General features: G+C 40.4%; 1 protein-coding gene across 3 annotated transcripts; it reads right to left on the minus strand.

The window, feature by feature from the left end:
- Positions 1–379: 379 nt before the first annotated feature.
- EDNRB (endothelin receptor type B) lies at positions 380–18,462 on the minus strand. Of its 3 annotated transcripts, XM_067293103.1 has the most exons (9): positions 18,406–18,462; positions 18,249–18,310; positions 16,920–17,453; positions 8,244–8,356; positions 7,873–8,077; positions 7,385–7,534; positions 6,282–6,415; positions 5,597–5,705; positions 380–4,004 (listed from the first exon to the last, which is right to left on the minus strand). In XM_067293103.1, exons 3-9 carry the CDS (start codon positions 17,406–17,408, stop codon positions 3,873–3,875), a joined length of 1,332 nt encoding a protein of 443 aa, XP_067149204.1. In that variant the 5' UTR covers positions 17,409–17,453; positions 18,249–18,310; positions 18,406–18,462; the 3' UTR covers positions 380–3,872. The 3 variants fall into 3 exon arrangements, with proteins under 3 accessions (XP_067149204.1, XP_067149212.1, XP_067149198.1); XM_067293111.1 differs by lacking the exons at positions 18,249–18,310; positions 18,406–18,462 and adding an exon at positions 17,680–17,881; XM_067293097.1 differs by lacking the exons at positions 18,249–18,310; positions 18,406–18,462 and adding an exon at positions 17,656–17,881.
- Positions 18,463–19,490: the final 1,028 nt, after the last annotated feature.

Here is a 19,490-nt window from a genome sequence, read left to right on the forward strand (position 1 = left end):
ATGGTTTTCATGAGGCATAGTCCAGCACAGATTGCATCCACTTCTAAATTAATGAATTAAAGGTTTCATGGCTTTTGTTTGTTATGTCCCTAACATAGGAGGATTTGTTACTACATATGGGTGTGTAGGGAAGATATTGCAACTGACATTTTGAGCAAAAACAAGTAGAGCAGACAGGCATGACTGATTGTTCCAACAAACATCCGACAGTTTTGCAATGCATATGCAAGTCTGAACTCTTTCCAGTTTTCATCTAGCAGTATAAAGTTAGTTCACACAAAGGCTTTGATTTTTAATTCTGAAATACTTCTTTCTTACATCGCTGTCACTGTTAAATAATTAAATGAGATCCTGTAGAAGAAGAAAGGTCAGAGACGTCTTTTCTTAAAGAATCAAAATTACAAATATTTTATTGGTAATTTAGTTTGTTTACACTGTGTGAACCACAGGAGTTACTATTTTAAGTGACCACAGAAAATGAAATATAGAATTATTTTACATAGCTATACAGAACAATTAAAAAAAAAATCCTTTTAACATTTTTATTTCAGTACATACAACATTCTCTTGCTAAGCCAACTGTGTCTCAGTTAAGGGACAGTTTGGGACAGTGAAATACGACAGCTCACAGTAGATGCTCCAGACACATTGAATTTTGCATTTTATTCTCTGAGGTGTAGTACCAGTGTTATCAGTTCAGTCCACCCTGTCTGAAATTCCTGCTCTGAATTCTCAGAGCGTTGTATGCAGACAGATTTCAGAGCAGCTGAGGAAGTAAAATCTAACTATTATCTGAAGGCCAAAACTCAGAGACATCCTGTAGTTTCTTTTATTTTTTTCATCTCGAGCCATTCTGGGTTAACTCCTCAGGCCACTGGGACTGATGACACTTCCTTTATGTCAAACCACTCCAAGCAAGTGTGCCAAGCTCCTAGGTAAGATGCACATGCCTCTCTGCAGTTGTTCTGCTATGTGCAACCCCTGTTTGAGGCCGAACTAGTTAGCCTTATATAGGCTGTTTACCGCAAGAGCTTTTACTTTCTAACTTTTCTAGACAACCCCTTTGTCAAAAACAATCCTTATTTTTCCTTTATTTATTCAAGATAGCAAATTTCATATAGGCATTTTTAAAAAGCTCATGTTGTGCCCTAATTCTGCTCCAGCTGAAGTGAATGGTTAAACATTCACTGACTTCAGTGGATTCAGGAATAAACCTATACTGAGGACTTTTGAGACTGCCTGCCTTCAGCATGAGAGATTCAATTCTAGCTAGAACATAGGCACATTTGAGTTCTCCTGTATATTCTTCTAAGTGTATGAGAGCACAGTTTTTTAATTTTTATTATAGGAAACGAGAGCTTCAGTAAAAATACTGCTTTGAAAAATACTGAAAAAAAAGAAAAAATGTGTGCTAATAAGTACATATTATTCCTGAAAAGTAGGCAGTATGTATGCACTTTGTCTGCAAAACCTAAATGTCTGACTTAGGAGGGCTTAACAGGGAATTAGTCCAGGCAAAACAAAAAATATGTTACACAGTAGCCAATACAACAGCTATATTTTAAATAAAAATAACAATAATATACATGTTCAATATTGTAATGATATAACTTGATGAAGATAACACTGACCAGTATCAAACTTAGGATTTAACTGATTATCCATTCTTAATAGATGAAATGCATTTCACAGAAATATCTGCAGGCAGGGTGAAGTGGAGAGATATTCACGGCTTACCATGAGAAAGTTATTGTGTAAACAAATATGATTAATAATTTTATAATCAAACTAGCCAATTATTACCTTCCTGGATAGAAGAAAATGAATTAATTTCATTTAAAATTCTAAATTTCTACTTAACAATTTAGGAACTGGCAAAGAACAGCATTAAGACTTATTTTCATGGCAAAAATTTAATGAACAAAACTTTAAATAGATTTCTATTTATAAAAGTTTAACATTTTAGCATTTGGGTGTATGTGCTACAGAAGGATGGTAATAGCAACCTAATGGTAGAAAACATACACACTTGCACACATGCTTACACACACACACGTGCACATGCTCCAGTGCATGTGCGTAGGTCCTCAGCTTGTTTATACAGGCATAGAGCTATTTTGAAGGGGCAATACCAGGAATGGGGGTTCACCTTACCTATTTTTAGGTGTCTACAAGGTATGCTGTAGATGCCTAAAGTCAGGTGAGATGATCCTCATCCCAAGCAACACCAGCTGAAGATTTTATGAAAACTGTTTTCATCCTGAGCATATTTAAGGCACTTCATTAAAAAAAATCTGAAGTTAATCAAGGTTAATAAAAAGGTAAAAATCCTTATATGTGAAATTTGGAAATTAAAAAAAATTCCTGAGTTTTGATAAATATTTCTATTATAATAAGGTATCGTGTCTATTGAAAACACTGCTTTTAAAAAAGCATGTTATAAGATATTTCTTCTTGAAAATCTCATGCCTTAGTGCACGAAATATGTTAATAAGTCTTTGGGGACATCTGCAACAAATCAGTAGGAAATGAAAAGCCAAAGAACGACCTGTCACATATGTACAAAATGTGAATTGCTCCTGGCAATAAGCATCATGTTTACTACAGGCATCTTTATCTTTCTGTTTTCTTACAGGGTCCTGCCCATATTTTAATACTTTATAATTTATTATGCTTCACTAAACTATTTACAGAAGCAGAAAATAATCACACAGCTTCTTAAGCCCATAACTATGGAACTACAGAAGTAAAGCATATCTTAAAATAATATCAAGACTAGCGTGCTACATAGTACTATTTTTCAGAAGTAAAGTCTGTGAATTATTTTCTTTATGAAGAAAATCTAAATGCAAATAGAACTTCAAATTCACTGTCTCCCTGTGTTTTGCTTTGTTACATTTTGTACTATCTGCTATTTCCAAAGGATTGTGCCCCAAAACAGTATTTGGATTGCAATAGTTGTAACTTGTTGCAAAAGAACCTTGACTAAACAGCCATCAGGTTCTCAAATGCCCACAGTCAACAAGGGACACAATCAATTTGTTTTCAGTTAAAAATAGCTAGTTTCCAATACTAGCCATAGTTTCTGCAGTTCTATGACTATATGTATTTGCTTTTAGTGTTCTTCTCTCCTCTGCTGTCATATGAAACACAAATAACATGGAGACAGTGAAATAGTGATCATATCCAAAGTGCTGCCAAATGCACTGAACAAGCAAACTGGTGACAGAATGGTATTTATAGAGGTCTTGGAAGTTCCTTGTAAAAATAGGAGGTAAAAACAATCATCAAAGTGAAATGCACTTTCAGCTTGACTGCAGCCTTTAATATTTTTATTAGCTACCTCTATAATAACCCCAGTAAAAATTCTACTTTTTTACATTTAAAACTGTATTACAAAATATTTCAGGTTTCATTTTTTAAAAACAATAGTGATGGTTGTTAATCTGCTTTATAAAAGATAATGTGTGCAGTTATATATAATACTGGCACTGATCCAATTGAAGTTATATTATACTACTTAGTAATTACTGTGACTCCAGTTCCTACAACTGCTACAGTGAATACAAATGATTGTTTAATATACAGGAAGTGGGGATCATTTGGAAGTGCTGATTCAGAAGTATTCAAGTGCTAACAATGACTTGTTATTTCTATGCTTTTCTTCATGTTCTATAAATGACCATTTTACAAATGTCTGTGATTTTGAAAGTTACACAGATTTTGGGCAATTATTTTTTATGATTTCTTTTTTTGTGCAAACACAAAACTCAATTTTTCTAAAGGTTCTTCTCTCTTATCAAAAGTAATTGCCATTCTTACTCAAAGAGGCACCAGCATTAATTTAAGAGAATATACCTTTTATGCCTGTTTTATGAAGAGCTGTACTTGTTACTGGAGCGGAAATTATCATATCCGTGATCATTAGCTCTGAACTTTAAACAGGACTGCCTTTCCTCCAGGGACAACAGATCTTTGGATTGGCACCAGCAGCACAAACATGACTATTAAAATAGAAGGAATAAACATTTGACATCATTTTGTTTTGCGAATGTTGCAAAATGCATTCAAACACTGTCCTAATTCAGTGGTATAGTAGGAAATGGAAAGCGGGTAAGCTACCATTTTGGTGTTACAGTACAAGCAAAGAAATATCACTACGCTCTGCTTTGCCCCAGTGACAACCAACTAACTACTGAGATATCCCATTAACAATCTGAGGATTGAAAGGCAGGAAGAATAATGTTTTGGCCACAGGCATATCACTTTGAGTCTGATCTGCAATTCTAGATGCACCTGAAAATAAAATTAAGACTCCTTCTTGTCATTTCTCCAACAATCTTTCTTGCAAAAATGTATGCACAGTAATCTAAACTTCCTGAGTGAGATGCTATTTAGTTGATTTTTAGGGGGGAAAAAAGAACCAAATAAGAGAATGGCAAAAAACCTACAGTTCAAAAAACTCCTGGATGTACTATAGTCTCTTTGCCGATGCTGTTGACTGCTCTTTGGGTGCTGAAAGTCCTTTTGGGACCCCTGATAAGCAGGTATCACATGGTTTCCAACATGGAATTTTCCTCTCCTCATGTCTACTTGTTTCCAAACTCAGCACCCGATTCTATAGACCTCGATGATGTGCTCTCGACTACAGTAGTTCAGGGAGTCAGTAATGTAGACAGGGAAGATAAGACTCACACTAAAGCCTCTGTAAAATGTCCTGTCATGATTATGAGGGAAATATCATAACATTACTAGATGTAGAGCTGACTTATTTCTCACTGAAGGATATAACCAGTAGAGGATTTGGACAACCAGACAATAGGCCTCGCAGCGCCCAACTGTTAAATGCTTGATACCAAAAGAGAAATCTAAGACTTTGTGCTAAGCAAAATAAGAATCCTGATAAAGGGCCTAAAGACAGGGCCCTCAGGAATGCTCTAAACCCACCACACTCTGCTGCTGTTGGGCATCAAATCTGGACATTTTCCAAGAAGAACTGATAGAGCTGGGCTGCTAGAAGGCTGAAGGGCTGGTGGAAGACGGTAGAATTGGGCTGCAAACCACATGGGATTCAGAGCCTCAAATCCTAAGCGAAGAATTAGCACCTAGGACTCTTCTTTCAAACCAAGGCAAAATTATGAAAAGGCCTATCTTTTCTTTTTAAATGGAGCTACTGGAAAGGGCTGAGTGAATACTGATACCCTCTTGGTTACATAACTGCCTCAAGTGCTCAGTCAGGCTGTGGGAAATCTGCAGTCAGTGTCCTCTGTGTTGGGTTACAGAGGATATGGCTACGTGAATTGTTGCAGAGAAGCTGTTTGCCAGCTCCAGTCAGGAAGTGATGTAGCCTGATTAGCATGGTGCCGAGAGGGTTTATTATACACTTTTCTCTTTTGCTTTCTCTTTTTGTCCCTAGGAATCTTTAATTTCTTTCTATGTAGCTTCAGTATGAGAGGGAGAGAATACCTATCATAACCCGATTAAAATTTAAAGTCCCATTTAACTACCATTTAAAGCACTTTGTGCACGTTATGGAATGAATTTTACTGCTGACATCATGTTTTAACCAAAGGAGTAGCTGCAGAGACTCTCTTACCTTAAAGCAGTTTTGGAATCTTTTGCTCACCAAATACAGAGCTATTGGATTGATGCAGGAATTCAGTGAAGCCATGTTAATACCAATGTAGTCCATCACAAGAAAAAAGCTGTGGGGAAATTAAAGTAAGTAAGTGAGACACTTCTCATTTTTTCTGAAAAGGCTTAGTAGAACTTAAGAACATAAAAACTGGATTCTGCTTTACTCACCAAGACTATTAAATATAATAATAGGAATGGGGCTTACACGACTAGGACGAGCTCACAGAGGTAATAACTACACTTAATAATAAAGTTTGAATCATTAGTCCATTCTCATGAAAGTAATTACAAAAGATCCAATCACCTTAATTTGGGGGAGGAAATATTTATCATGTTTTCTTCACCAATTTAATCCTAGCTTTTCTGTCAAAAGTGAAAATGGAGACACAGTGTAGGCAAATAACAAGGCAGTAGGACAGATCCAGAAATGATCAGGAGGAAGATAGGACAAACAGCACAGAAGCCCTGTGTTCCTGGGATTCCTTGTAATTTCCTGACTCTGCCACTGGAGTAAAACCAGAGCATACAGGGTAAAAAGCAGAGAGAACTTCAGACACACAGAATAAATTAGTTCATTATGAAATCCAAATATGCTTAGAGAGAATAAATAAAGTTAGAAGTACATGGGTATTTTGCAGTCTCACCTTAAAAGTTCACATCTATTTGGGTCTTTCTGATCATAAATAGTGAGTTTCAATATTCTGCTTAAATGAAGCGGCAGCCAACACAAGGCAAAAACAAGCACCAGACAGAACACAGTTTTGGCCACCTCACGTCTCTGAAAACAAAATCGGAAAGAATAGTGTTGTAGTTTCCGTCGCTCACTCCATTGTTGTTGTCTTCTAATATCAAAAGATTTGATAAGCAAAAATATAGCTATCAAAATAGGAGTTAGGAGAACATCTGAGTATCTTATTTTCTTGGAATATGTACTTCACTTTGAGATCTCTTCTATTGTTTTAGTGTCTTGCACAGATTCTCTGTCTCTCCAATTAAAAAAGCTATGAACTATAATATGAAAAATCAAGCGCAAACAATCATCTAAATCAAAATTTAAAAAGAAACTCTTCTGCCCAACCACTTTCAAATGCCAGCTTGTTTTGCACTGTATTTTCTTGTGCTTTGATTTCAGGTCTAATTTCAAATATCCTATGGGGACTGTGAGAGAAGAGGACCATGCTTGTTTACACTAATGACATTGCAAATTAGCATGCAAACTAAAAAGCTATTAAAAAGGATCACAAATGCACTTTATAGTATAAATGTACTTTAATTCAAGTTACTTATGATAATTCTGTTTGGTCCACTACTAGTTTTATGGAATGTGTTTTGTTCTGACATACTGCTAACCTTCCTACAGTTTGGCATGAAATTGACTCAAAATAATTAATATTCTTACAGCACCAGCTTCTAAATTACAGTGAAATTTTAGTTTTCATTAGAAAATATCCAGCTCTCATAATTGTGAAGAGGAAATAAAAACTATAAATCCTGAAGGATTAACACCAAACAAGAAAAAAAAATAGTTTTGTGACTGTCAGTAAAAGTCTTGGATTTCTGAGGAAAATCTGAGAAATATGAGCACTCTGATATATATGAGCTCAGCAGTACCATTGCTAGTAAACTTCTTAGTAGGAACCTCACAATTGTCATTTAAGAACAGAATAATGATGTGGATTGTAAGTTAACAAAGTTGTTATTGTCAGTCTCTCTGTAGTCAGCAGACTTGTCAGGGATAAATTTTTACCTGTTTCAAGTGGTCATTTAAAGCTATCTGCATCCCACTTTTCTTTCTTAACATCTCACAAGTCATCAGAGTATAGAAAAATGCTGTGATGGCCAATGGCAAACAGAAATAAAAGCTGAATAGCCACCAGTCTTTAGCTTGCTTGTAAAACTAAAAGGAAAAAGAAAAGCATTGTTAGGAGTTGAATGCTGAGCATTTTGAAAGTCTAATCTAATTGGTCAACCTGTCCTCAAAAACTTCTGTGTAAGTTGTATATTACAGATGAGGAAACAGGACAAGAAAGTAGTATGCCCAAAGACCACAAAAAGATAAAAGATTTCTGAATGTCCCTCTTTTAACCAATATACTTCAGAAATTTGTCAGTATTTCATTTGAACATTATATTCACATACATTTCACATATGTTTGTGAACATTTCAATCCACAGTACATTGAGAAGATTCAAGGAACTGTTTCAGAGAGGTGTGATATGAACATCAGTGTCTTACCATCATAAAGGATGTTTTTTGTGTGGGGTGAAGCAGGCAAATTCTAAGATCCTTTCCTCTGTACTCCATTGTAATCATGTCAAATGCTATAGCTTCTGGAACAGCTAATATCACTGATATAACCCAGATCAGTACAATTTCAACAGCAGTCCACTTTGGCACTCCTATTCCCTTGATGCGACTCCAAGAAGCAACTGCTCGGTACCTGAAGCAACAGGACACATTTACAGATTAAAAGTAAAGAAACCCATGTGGTTTAACTGGCTTAAACGCAGCTCATTAGTATTACATCAGCTGAATGGAAAGGAAAATTTGAGCCAATGCCCTTATTTAAAAGAAATTTTACAATGTGGTGAAAAAATGGGTCTCACCTATCTATACTGAGGGCGCACAAACTCAGGACTGTGATGCCCACTGATGCCTTTTGAATGAAGGGTACTAATTTGCACATTTCAACCCCAAAGGGCCAGTCCTCTGCAAGTAGCTGTGAAAAGAAAAAAACAGATGCAATTAGAAATGACCCATCTTTTAAAAACCATTCCTGTATCTGCAATTTAAACTCTTCTCTTAATTGTTTTATCCAAGCATGTAAAACTCTGTCAGGAAGAACCATTTCGCAAGGGAGTCTCCAAAGTGTATGTCCTAACAACTGGGCAGCAGCATCACAGTCATTCCCTAGCTGGACAAGCATGTGCATAAAAGCTTAGTTAAAGCCCTGCAAATTCCACTCATTTTGCTTCCATTTTAACTTCACCACCTCAGTGATTATAGTGAAAGATGACTGAGTAGGATTGGATTTCCCTCTTTATATTGGCTATTATCTGTCTTTGGTGTTTTTTACTTTCCTTCTTTAAGTGTTCCAGGTAACTATCTACTTACTAGAAATATAGAAAATGACTTGAGACTGATAAGAACTGAGGAAAAGCCAATGTTCGCAACCCTTGGGTGGGATTTAATTGAAGCTGGGTGTCTCCCTCAGCTGAGAAGTCAGGGAACACTGAAGGGCAATTTATCTCACAGAATTCAGAGGACTATCTGATGACAACAGGAATTGCCTTTCCTCTCCACAGAATACCCAGGAAGCCTAAACAACCAGTTTGTACTAACTGTCTTGCAGCAGGTAAAGACAGATCAGATGAATCCCTGCACTGGAGTTCTTTGTTGACCAGTTCTGCTGTGATTCTATATTATGATACCAAAAGGACTAATTGCACATTCAGCATATCCATATGTGCTATTGAATAAAGACAACAGCACACTGAATTTTAGGTTGGTTCAATTGCTCTTTGGGTCTTATACGTTGATATCATTGATGGTACATTTTAGCTAATTCAGAGGAAAAGATCTACTGGGTGAATAGCTCAGGAATACAGTGAATACCTTCCTCACAACTGATGCTATGAACTGTTTGCCTGTAGCTTTACTTTAGACAAATTTGGTCTTTGTACTCTGCTGTGAGCTACTCTAATGTCTCAAATACATCATAGCAGGAGCCAAATCTTTCGATTCCTCATAAAAGCAAGACTTTCCAGAATAGAGGTTATGCCAAGAAACAGACTGACAATTGTTATATACGGAAGTAAGCTTTCTAAGTTTCTGTAATTAGTCACATTATTTAAGCCCATTTCTACAGATCTGCTTTTTGTAACTTTCTACAAATGAGGCCTTTTGGCTCTATTGCAGATAGAGGGCTACAAAATGCAAAAGTAGAGGAAACAAAAGTGATAATCGCCAAAAGGAGATTACAAATCCTTTTCTGTAACTCAGCTCTCCTCAGTATCTTCTTTAGCAATGGGGATGTAAGAAAAGAAGAAATAAATCATCATAATGTATAGGTTCTGCTGGGGACCAAAACGATTCAAGACAGGCATGTAGTTGCCTGCTCACGTTGGCTTCAATCCAGCAAAAATCTTAAGCACACACATGCATGTAAGGATAAACAATTACATGAACATGATCCAGACAGTTTTTCAAAAGCCCCTATATGATTTAAGTACCATTATATTTTAACCCAAAGGAAGCTAGGTGCATTGCATGATCAAGTGCTTTTGGAAATCCCTGTATAATGCCCACCAAGATTCTCATGAACACTTTCAAATCTGCTTTAGTCTGGTGCTGAAATGGGACCTTTGAAAAAACAGCAATAGGAAAACTGTATCATAGCCCAACTTTGATCTATTCCTTCACCAATCTACTGAGATGAGGTGAACAGCACAATACTTCTGCAAAAATGAAACAGAAAAACAAATCCTAACAATTTATGTTTCTTGAGAATTTCTTGGAAGGTAATAAAACAGAGGAAGCGGGGATGAGACTGTAATAACCACAGTATATATAGTATGTTTTGCTTATGTGATGTGGGCTAATACTTCAGTCTTCGTAATTAAAGTATTTCCAGTAAAAGCCTCTCCTGTGAGACTTCTCTAATTGCCATAAGGGGGTGATAGTAACCAACTATTATTAAAATTTCAATGTGAATAATTACAGGTATTCTAAATGTACACTCTATAAAATCAAATGACACCTGGATTAATTATTTATAATAATGAGCCACTGAACCTCCAGCCTACGACACCCAGTTGCTATAAAAATCCAGGACTTAGTAGCAAGTATATCTGTATATATTAAGCCAGAGATGATTCATAAAAAAAGGCTTTTTTTAATCAAAATATTTTACTCTTCCCCAAACCAAAACTTAGAACTTTGATCAAACATTTGTTGACAGATCTTAATTTGAAGAATTTTAGCTAGAACTCACTGGTGCATGTGTAAGGCATTCCCTGTCTCTATTCCCTAAAATCACAACTGCTCAGCCACACATCGGAGATTTCCCCAGAACTAATGCTTATCTCTCAGGCACAGATAGTCTCACCTGTATCCCAAGTTGACTGGATTTGAGCCAGCTCCAGGTTGGGAGCCATATGGCTAGATTACAATAGTGCTGCACATGAGTGAGTATGGCTTACTGACAGAAAGGGTGCATTCGTTTGGGTTTAGCATCACACCAAAATGTGATTTGCATTCAGCCAGCTTAAATCAGGGGGAGAATGGACATGACTGTCTGTACTGGATTGGAAAAATATGCTCTCCCCTGTAGCTGACATATTATGAAATTTGTGCATTTTAATATGTGAGTCATAAATTTCTTCTGTCATGATATTCCAAGTAGTTAATATTTTGTAGCAAAAATTTGAAAAAACTAACCTAAGTAAAAGGAAAAAGCAGAATATTTTAAATGTTGGATTCATTCTTCCTTGTTTGTTTCTGTTTGTCCTGTGTATTGCCATCTCCTCAAGAAACTACACTGAAGTATGGTGAAAATCCAGTGTGAAGTATTGAGGAGCATCATTTGTGGACAAGAACAATGATTATTCTCAGTAAATTATGGATGTATTCCAATACAATTTTGTATGGGTAGAAAGATTTTCATAAGATTCATGATACGGTATCTGCACAAACAGAATGCCATTTTACAAATGATGAATGACTTTGAGTCATGAGATACTGCCAAGCATTGGTAAAAAGAAAAATAATGTTGCGTTTTCAGAACTAAAATGCCAAGAGAAGTCTACAACTAGCTATATGCTGACTGGTCTTTTCTAATATCTTCTAGTCACTTATTTCACATGGGCAAAGTTTGAAATGCTAAGCCACAGAAAAGTGTTAAAGATTAAATTAAACATAAGAAAAGGACAGAGAATAAATTGTAGAATGATGTGAAATCATAAAAAACACTAGTTCTATGAAGAACACTGTTCCTGCATCTGATGCACTCCTAGCAAATACCTACCCAGACAGGCACAGATCTGAGCCTGAACTGATGTGACAGCTGCACAGCTATGAAAGTAGCCCCAAGAGATACTGTGAGTCAGAGACACACCTGTGGATTACAATTCCTGCTTCCTCTCGGTTGTGTAGCAGCAGAAGGATGTTAGTGATCTACCGCTGGAATATGCCAGCATGAGAGTATGCCAGCATGAGAGTAGGATATTCTGCTCTTGATGGCTCAGCTGCTGCGGCCACCAGCTAGAAAGCTGCTGCCACGGCTCCAACCCACTCCCGTCGACTTTCTCCGGCCAGGCATGAAGATGCAGCAAAGTGTGTGCTTATTTATGTCTGTGTCCTAGTCCCAGTGCTGAACGCACACGAAAATGCAAAGCAGAATTCTTACTTCCTCTTATGTGTGTATTCAAAGTAAGTCTAGTTCATAGTACAATGTGACTTGATTCTCAGAGATTATAATTCACAGAATTACATGTGAAATCAGGCATGCAGATGTATACCTAATTCATCAGCAACTTTTTAAAATATATTTGTGAAATGACTGGCAGGTTTTCATTGACACATTCATATCTTTCCTGATACATTGAGAAGATAGAGAGGTCACGCAGACTCATACATATAAAGCATTTTCAGTATTTCATAGGAGCAAGTATTTCCGTAAACATGAGTTTGCTCAGAAAATTAAGTTTACGGTCAGAGATAAGTCAGACATTAAGAAACTTGTTACTACTTAACAGTAATTACAATTTATTCATATGTCAGGGCAGGAATCGTCTTTCTAGGCAAGAAAGTATATTTCCATTTCCCTAATTAAGCTAAGAATATTTTACTGAGTCTGTCTGATAAACACTACAAATCTTAATATGAGGCAAACAATTAGTTCCATTTTCTGTTCTTTTATTAGTAACTTCTGCTTATATATTTTCTTAAATACTGAACTAAGATAAAGTAATATCATACAGAGATCTTGAAAACGTATATAATGTCTTGTCAAAGTAAAAAGTTTTCAGTTTTCATGTATTTCAGTTTGGAGATCCGTGTATCATGCACTGCAAACAACGTACAGACACTTCTGCTACCCTGTATCTTGGACTACAGCCTAGGTTCTTCCCACCTAACTACACAACAAAGTTGCCCCCATCCTCTCTAGAGTCTATGGAGAGAGACAGGTTTCTCCAACAGACGATTCAGATCTTAGATAGGCTGCAGCACCCTTTGCTAAGTGCCTATCTGCATTTGATGACCATACAGGGATGCTAAGCAAACAAAACTTCTAACTTAATATGGTCATAGATTAAACTTGGGGTAAGAAATTCTCAATGCTTGATTTCTGTCCAGAGATGAACTCTGCAAGAGCTCAAGAAAATGGTTCAGGCATTGAAAGAAAGGAAATAATGTACATTTCTCTCAATAAAATGGCTGTACCTTTCTTTAACACCAGGACTAGTGGCAAAGAGTTGTAATAAGGAATAATAACTATATTCTCGGAGGATAAGCACTTTGACTCTTTTGGAAAGTTAGGAAAGATGAACTTTATCATAATGCAGGCTGATTTATGCTCTATAGGTACTTGTATCATGAAAATAACAAAGATCATCATGCAGACATTTCCATGGAAACCCTGCCTTTTTTAGAGCAAAGCTGGATTAAGAAGGGGGCCGAATTGAAGCTGTATGGGATATGCAGTCCCTAATCTGGTCTATCTTATCTTTTGAGTGCTGGACAATGCTATATAACATTCTTTAGCTATATATTTTTAATGCAATCCCTAAAATACTTTATGGAAAAAGAAATCATTGCCTACACAGCTGACTTTGGCCTTTGATCATTGGCTTGGATAATGATGGGTTTTTGTTCATTCCCAGAAATTTCTTTTTTCCACTCATACATCTTGCACTGAGATAAAGGAATCTGTGACAGTTTTTCTAGGTATAAATTATTCCTCACTCATTTGTGTCATAGCAAATTAATAGCCAGAGTTCAGAAAGCCACACAAGTGCGTGTAGAGTATGCATTGATTCCCTACATTTATTTCTTTGTGTGAACATTTGAAGCAAAACTATGATCTGGCCAAAAGTGTCTCTGCTGTTAACAATATACTGGAACACAACAATATATTGGATTTAATACAAGAGAATAAACATCACAAAATTATACTTGAGAATGAAAGGTGCTTATGTTTCAAAAGAGAAGGCATGGTATTATATTGAGAAATGACACATTTTTTTTAAAGTACGTGCTCCTCTATCATTATAGATATACGCGTGGGAGGCAGAGCTAATGTTGTGTAACAACATTAAGTTTGGAATTTTCAATCTTGATGCTGTTTTGATGTCTTACACATGAGAATTACCACCTTTGTCAATTTGTGAAACTAAGCATAAAGCTTCCAGAACTGCAGAGCTATACAGTCAGGCAAACAAGCTGCCACTGTTTTAACTCTTCCATGCATTAAGTGCAGAGAAGGACACACAAAGCTCACTGACCACTGGAATATAATATTTCCTACTCCACCCTTCTGCTCACACTCAGAACTGTTGTTCGCAGCCTTGTATGCCTTGAATTAATGAAGACACCCAAACTTAGTCTGTTTTAGTGAAGCAGTTGATCCAGACATAAAAGCATCTTCCTATTCTATATAACTAGTAGTAATTTGGCACAAGATCTATACTGCCATACTATCATATACTGCAGAGTGATTGTCTCACTCTTTTCTCTACCTTACATTCTGCAGTTCTGGGGTTACAGCCAAAGCCAGACTGTTTACCAGGACCCTGAAAGCTGAAAAGGTCTTCCAGGTTCTGCAAGCTGGAAGAGAAATCCTCTCATTCCCTTATTCATACCCAGTTTCCTGATTGCTTGAAAGATTGCAGTATTTTCAGTTTTCAGCTTAATGCCTTGATCGACATTCAAATTTATCAATTGCAATGGCCTAATTAGCATCTTACACATTAGACTGCATTTCTCTCATCTCAAAATATAGATGAGATCTGGTTTTCCTTAGGTACACTCAACTGAGTGATTTGAATCTTCACTGGTGTATTTTTTTCAGCTACTTAAATATTCACTTGACTTAAATACTCACAAGGGATATCTTTTGCAGTCATCACATTTAACAGCTAATAAAATTATGCTCTTAGTGAAAATTCTGAGTTATCTGTTATGGATCTGTCTGGAAAACGTTCACAGACACCTCCATACTTTCTAGTGCAAGTGTTGTTGAGTAAACCCACGACATTTTTTCAAAAATAACAAATTCTTTCACACTCTTTTCTATGTAGCTGTTTAGTTGCGTATCTGACAGCAATTTTGAGGATCTGTTTCATTCACCTTAAAGTTGTTTCAAATTGCAGGTTACAACTGTTAAGTATACTTGATTTACAAACTAAGACTTTGCTAACTTTTGTTCTTCCCATACTACTAGTTGATTATAGCCAGGTTTGATTACATTGTTATGTTGTCCCTCATAAGGCAGCTCTGAGGTGGATTTAAATGAGATATGGAGTTGATAAAAAGTTATCAACTGAAATTACACTCAAATGCTTCAATTTTGATGAAAAATCAAATAAATACAACCTATGGTCTGTTTTTGTCCTGCTTACATTTATTCAAAAACCCTGTTTTAAAATAGCAAATTTTTTACTCACTATTCTAATGGATAATGTAATTTTAATGTGGGCTCTTGGTATAGATGAGTGGCAGCATGGGAGTTTTATCACCTGAGAGCTTATGCTCAGCTTCTAGCATTATCAGTAGCACAGCAAGAACCCCGGACTTGCAGCTTGTATAACATTTATCAGCATGCAATCTGACCTTTCATTCCTCCAGCTCCAACCTACTCATGATGATATACTCGATGATATTCAATCAGGGTAAGGACTGCAATATATTATTGCTTTTTATCACTGATGTATTTAATTTTGACATGTCCATGTCCCTGTGATTGCAGGGAGCAATTGTGTTACTGTATGAGCATTGTGTTTTTGATACATTATTTTTGCCTTTTTTGAGAATGGATGGAAAAAATATATCTTTCTATTCAGTTAATAGTTTCTTACAATTTTAAAGTTATTCAAAACAGTTCATCCTGAATAATTTTTTTCATAAATTTCACTCTCACTCAGAAGACTGGTAGCCTCATATGAGAACTCTGATAAATGTACAGTATGGAAATTACTAAGATTACAAATTGAAGCAACTTTAATCCAAATTATCCAGCTCAACAGTTTGACACAATTATGATGAGTTGCAAGTTTACTGCTTCCCTACTTCAGAAGGATAAAGATGCAGCATTCTCCCCTTTCAGCAACTTCTGGGAAAAATTGCAGCTGATATAAAAGACTAAACTCAAAACCTGTCACTTCAACATGGCTTTCCAAAGCTAAAAGTAACAAACCCCAGAGTTTAAAACCATGCATATGGAGTGAGGAGAAGGAATAGATAGACGAAGGCTCTCATGTTCACTTTATGCAATAGCTGATGGGTGCTCAGGGATCTAGCCTGTAAACTTTTGGGGCAGAAGGCAGCCTTGTATTCCCATCATCCCTCCCAGGAGTCCTAATCTTAACTAGAGGTTGGATTCAACTCGAATTCATAATAACAAATGGACTGCTCAAACTGCATAGATAAGACATAGATTGCACTCCTCCTGCGGCAAGCTTTATCACATGAAAGAGTAAAGAAGGTGCAAGAGCAGCAGGTGTGGCTTACTCCCTCTCAACTGCTCATGCTGTAACACTGGTAGGAGTGTGAAAGGGGGAGAGGGTTCACAGGAACAGCACTTCTCATGGCCACTGGATGTTTAAAACAAACGCAAAACTCTCTCCCCCGCTCCGTCAAGCCCTCAGTTTTAACGAGCTTGGTTCCTTCAGCACAAGGAGCCGAGCAGTACCCACACTTGCAGCAGGAGAGGTGCTTCCCTGTCTCCCCTCCATCCCTTGGGGAAAGGAGGGAAACCACCAGTCTAATGCACCTCTCATTTATTTCCTTCAACCTGGGACAACATCTGTTTCCAGGCGGCTTTCACGGCCAGGTCACCTCGAACCACAAACAGCCGCCCTCTGCCCCTGTCCCAACCCTGGCCTCCAGGAGGGCTGGGACTGGGGCAGAAGAGGGGGGCAGTCTGTGGTCAGTGGGGCAACACGTGGGCCCAGCACCATGGCCTGGCAGATTTTGGGCCCCGGTGTCGTCCCGCCGGGCCGGGCGGCGTTTCGGCGGGGAGCAGCACCGCCTCCGCGCGGGCCCTTGGCCGGCTCCCCCCTCACCTTGTAGACATTGATGGGGATGTCGATGATGATGTGGAGCAGGTCCCCCAGGGCCAGGCTGGCGATGAGGATGTTGGGCCCGTTCCTCATGCACTTGTTCTTGTAGATGATCCGCAGCAGCGTGGAGTTGCCGATTATGCCCAGCACGAAGACGAGGCAGGACACCACCGTGTTGATGTACTTGAAAGTCTCCTTGATCTCCGTCTGCCCCGTGCACATGGGGGGCGAGGCCGAGCGCGGCCTCCCGCCAGCGGCGCCCCCGCCCTTGGGCAGCGCGGCCGGGCGGGAGCCGTTGGGCTCGGCGCCGCGCAGCCCGGGCGTCCCGGCCGTCTGCGGGACGGCGTCCGCCGCCGCCGCCGCCGCCGCCGGGCTCTGCCTACCCAGGCCCGGCGGGCGCAGGGAGCCGTCGCCCTCGGCGCTGGCGGCGCGGCCGGCGAGGAGCAGCAGCAGCAGCAGGGCGGGCAGCCGCCGGAGGCGGGCGGCGGGCATGGCGTCGCGGCGCAGCCGGTCCCCCGGGGGGCGCCCACCGCCGACCTGCGCGGAGAGAGGGGACACGGCGTCAGCGCCGCGGGCCGCGGCGGCCCCCCCGCGGCCCACCGCCATTCCGCCTCCCGGGGTGGGAGCGGGGGGTGCCGCCGCCTCGCCCGGCCGCCCTCAGCGGCGCCCGCGGGCAAACGGCGCAACGGCTCGGGCGAGCAGCCCCCGCCGGCCGCGGCGCCCCGCTCCGCCCGCTCACCTCCCGCCGGGGCGCTCCTCTCACCGAGCCGAGCTCCACCGAGGCTCCCCGCCCGCCGCCTGCGGGGCGCTGGCTGCCGAGCGAGGGAAACGCGCTCCGCCGGTTACCGCGCTCCGCGCCCGGCTCGCTGCCCCCCGCCCCGGGGCCAGCGGCTGCCGCTCGCCCGCCACGGGTGCTCCGGGAGGCACCGGCGCTTGCGACAGGGCGCGGCGGCTGTCAGCAGCGCATCGAGCGCGGCGGGGTAAAGCCGAGCCAGTGCGGCGGGCCCCCCCCCTTTTCTGAAAGATTCAATTGCATCTGTCCCATCCGTCACGGCCAGACCCCACCCGCGCCCTCCCCCCGCGCCTCCTCCCAGCGCCTCGTCCCTCGGCCGGGCCGCCCTCCCGCCAGCCCGCGGCGGCTCCTGCCGGCGGCCGGGGCGCCGCGCCCGCCCCCCGCGCTCGCCTCTGCCCCGCTCCGCCGCCCCCCTCCCCGCCGCGGAGCCCCAGCGCGGCCGGGCGGGCCGGCGCCGCGAGGGGGGAGGGGTGCGCGCCCTGAGGTGCGTTCGTTAAACCGTCGCGGGCATCGTCCCGTCCAGCCGCGGCAGCCGGTACCTCGGTGCCCGGCGGGCGGTGTGCCGTGGTGTCGCCGTGCCTTTCCGCAGCCCGTCCTCTTCCTGTGCGATTAAAAAAAAAAAAAAAAATTCAAGGCAAAATGGTTGTTAGAAGATTTTTTTGTTATTATTTTTTGGTATTGTTAGAGGACGCTTACGGGAACGAAAAGGTGTTTTCTCTGCTGTCCTTCCCGAGACCCATTTCCGATAGCTGCTGCTTTCCCTCTGCGTTTTGTTCCCCGCTGCGAACTGCCCTCTGCACATCCAGAGTGGCTGAAATGCTGGAGAAGTTGCTTGTGCAACGCGTAAAGGATTAGTGCTGCGTTTTTAAAGCACTTTGCAAACCTACTTTATATACTATTTGTGTTTAAGAAATACTATTTTTTGACTTGTCTTAAATTGCAGCGATCCAGCTTGGTTATCTCGTCGCCGCTGTAGGCAGCCTTAGAAATGCATCTGATGGCAGCAAGCCCGGTCTTGTCATCGGGCCCTTCAGTGACGATGAGCACCCAGATTTGTGCAGTGTCTTGAGGAAAGTCAAAACAGCCTCTGAAGGTTGGAAACAACTGCACGTCTAACTAAAAAGAATTAATGCAGTTTAAAGCTCTTTTCCAGCCTCTCTGCATGTCTCCATGATCTTTTGAAAATCATGCTGAAAGCTAACTCATAGGCAGAAAATGAATGTATAAGAACTTATTTACGCAAATGACCCACTCACATTATTGACATACTCCAAGGAGAAAACACCACCAACAAAATATTGTGCTTTCAAACCTCTCCCTTAAATTGGTCTGAGCAATTTCATCTTTTTTCTTTCCAGCATCTCCTGCTAACACCCTCTCAAGCCACTGGAGCAGCCAGCCTTTTCACATCCTTTTTTCCTCCCTTTTCACATCTTCATCTTTGTTTAAAGTGTCACCCACATCCAGTGCCTTTCTCACTTAACCACTCCTGATCCATTTCCTGATTTAGTTGGCACATTCATTTTTTTTCCTTATTTCATTTGCTGGTATTTGTAAAATAAAGGCACCAGAGTCTCTTCCAGGCTGTATGAGTGTAGTGGAAGCTGACTGTACTCCAGCTGGAGGAGCGATTTTTACAGATTCAGACTTTTTCAGATTATGTTTTGCAGTAGGGTAAGTTTTGCAGTACCAGCTGATTCCACTCTCAAGGCATAAGTGTTGTTGACAAAATTGGATTAACCCCATAGTATTCTCAGACCTGGGGATTTAAAGTCTTCAGT

This window comes from Apteryx mantelli, chromosome 1, assembly GCF_036417845.1.
Source record: "Apteryx mantelli isolate bAptMan1 chromosome 1, bAptMan1.hap1, whole genome shotgun sequence".
Classification (NCBI taxonomy): domain Eukaryota; kingdom Metazoa; phylum Chordata; class Aves; order Apterygiformes; family Apterygidae; genus Apteryx; species Apteryx mantelli.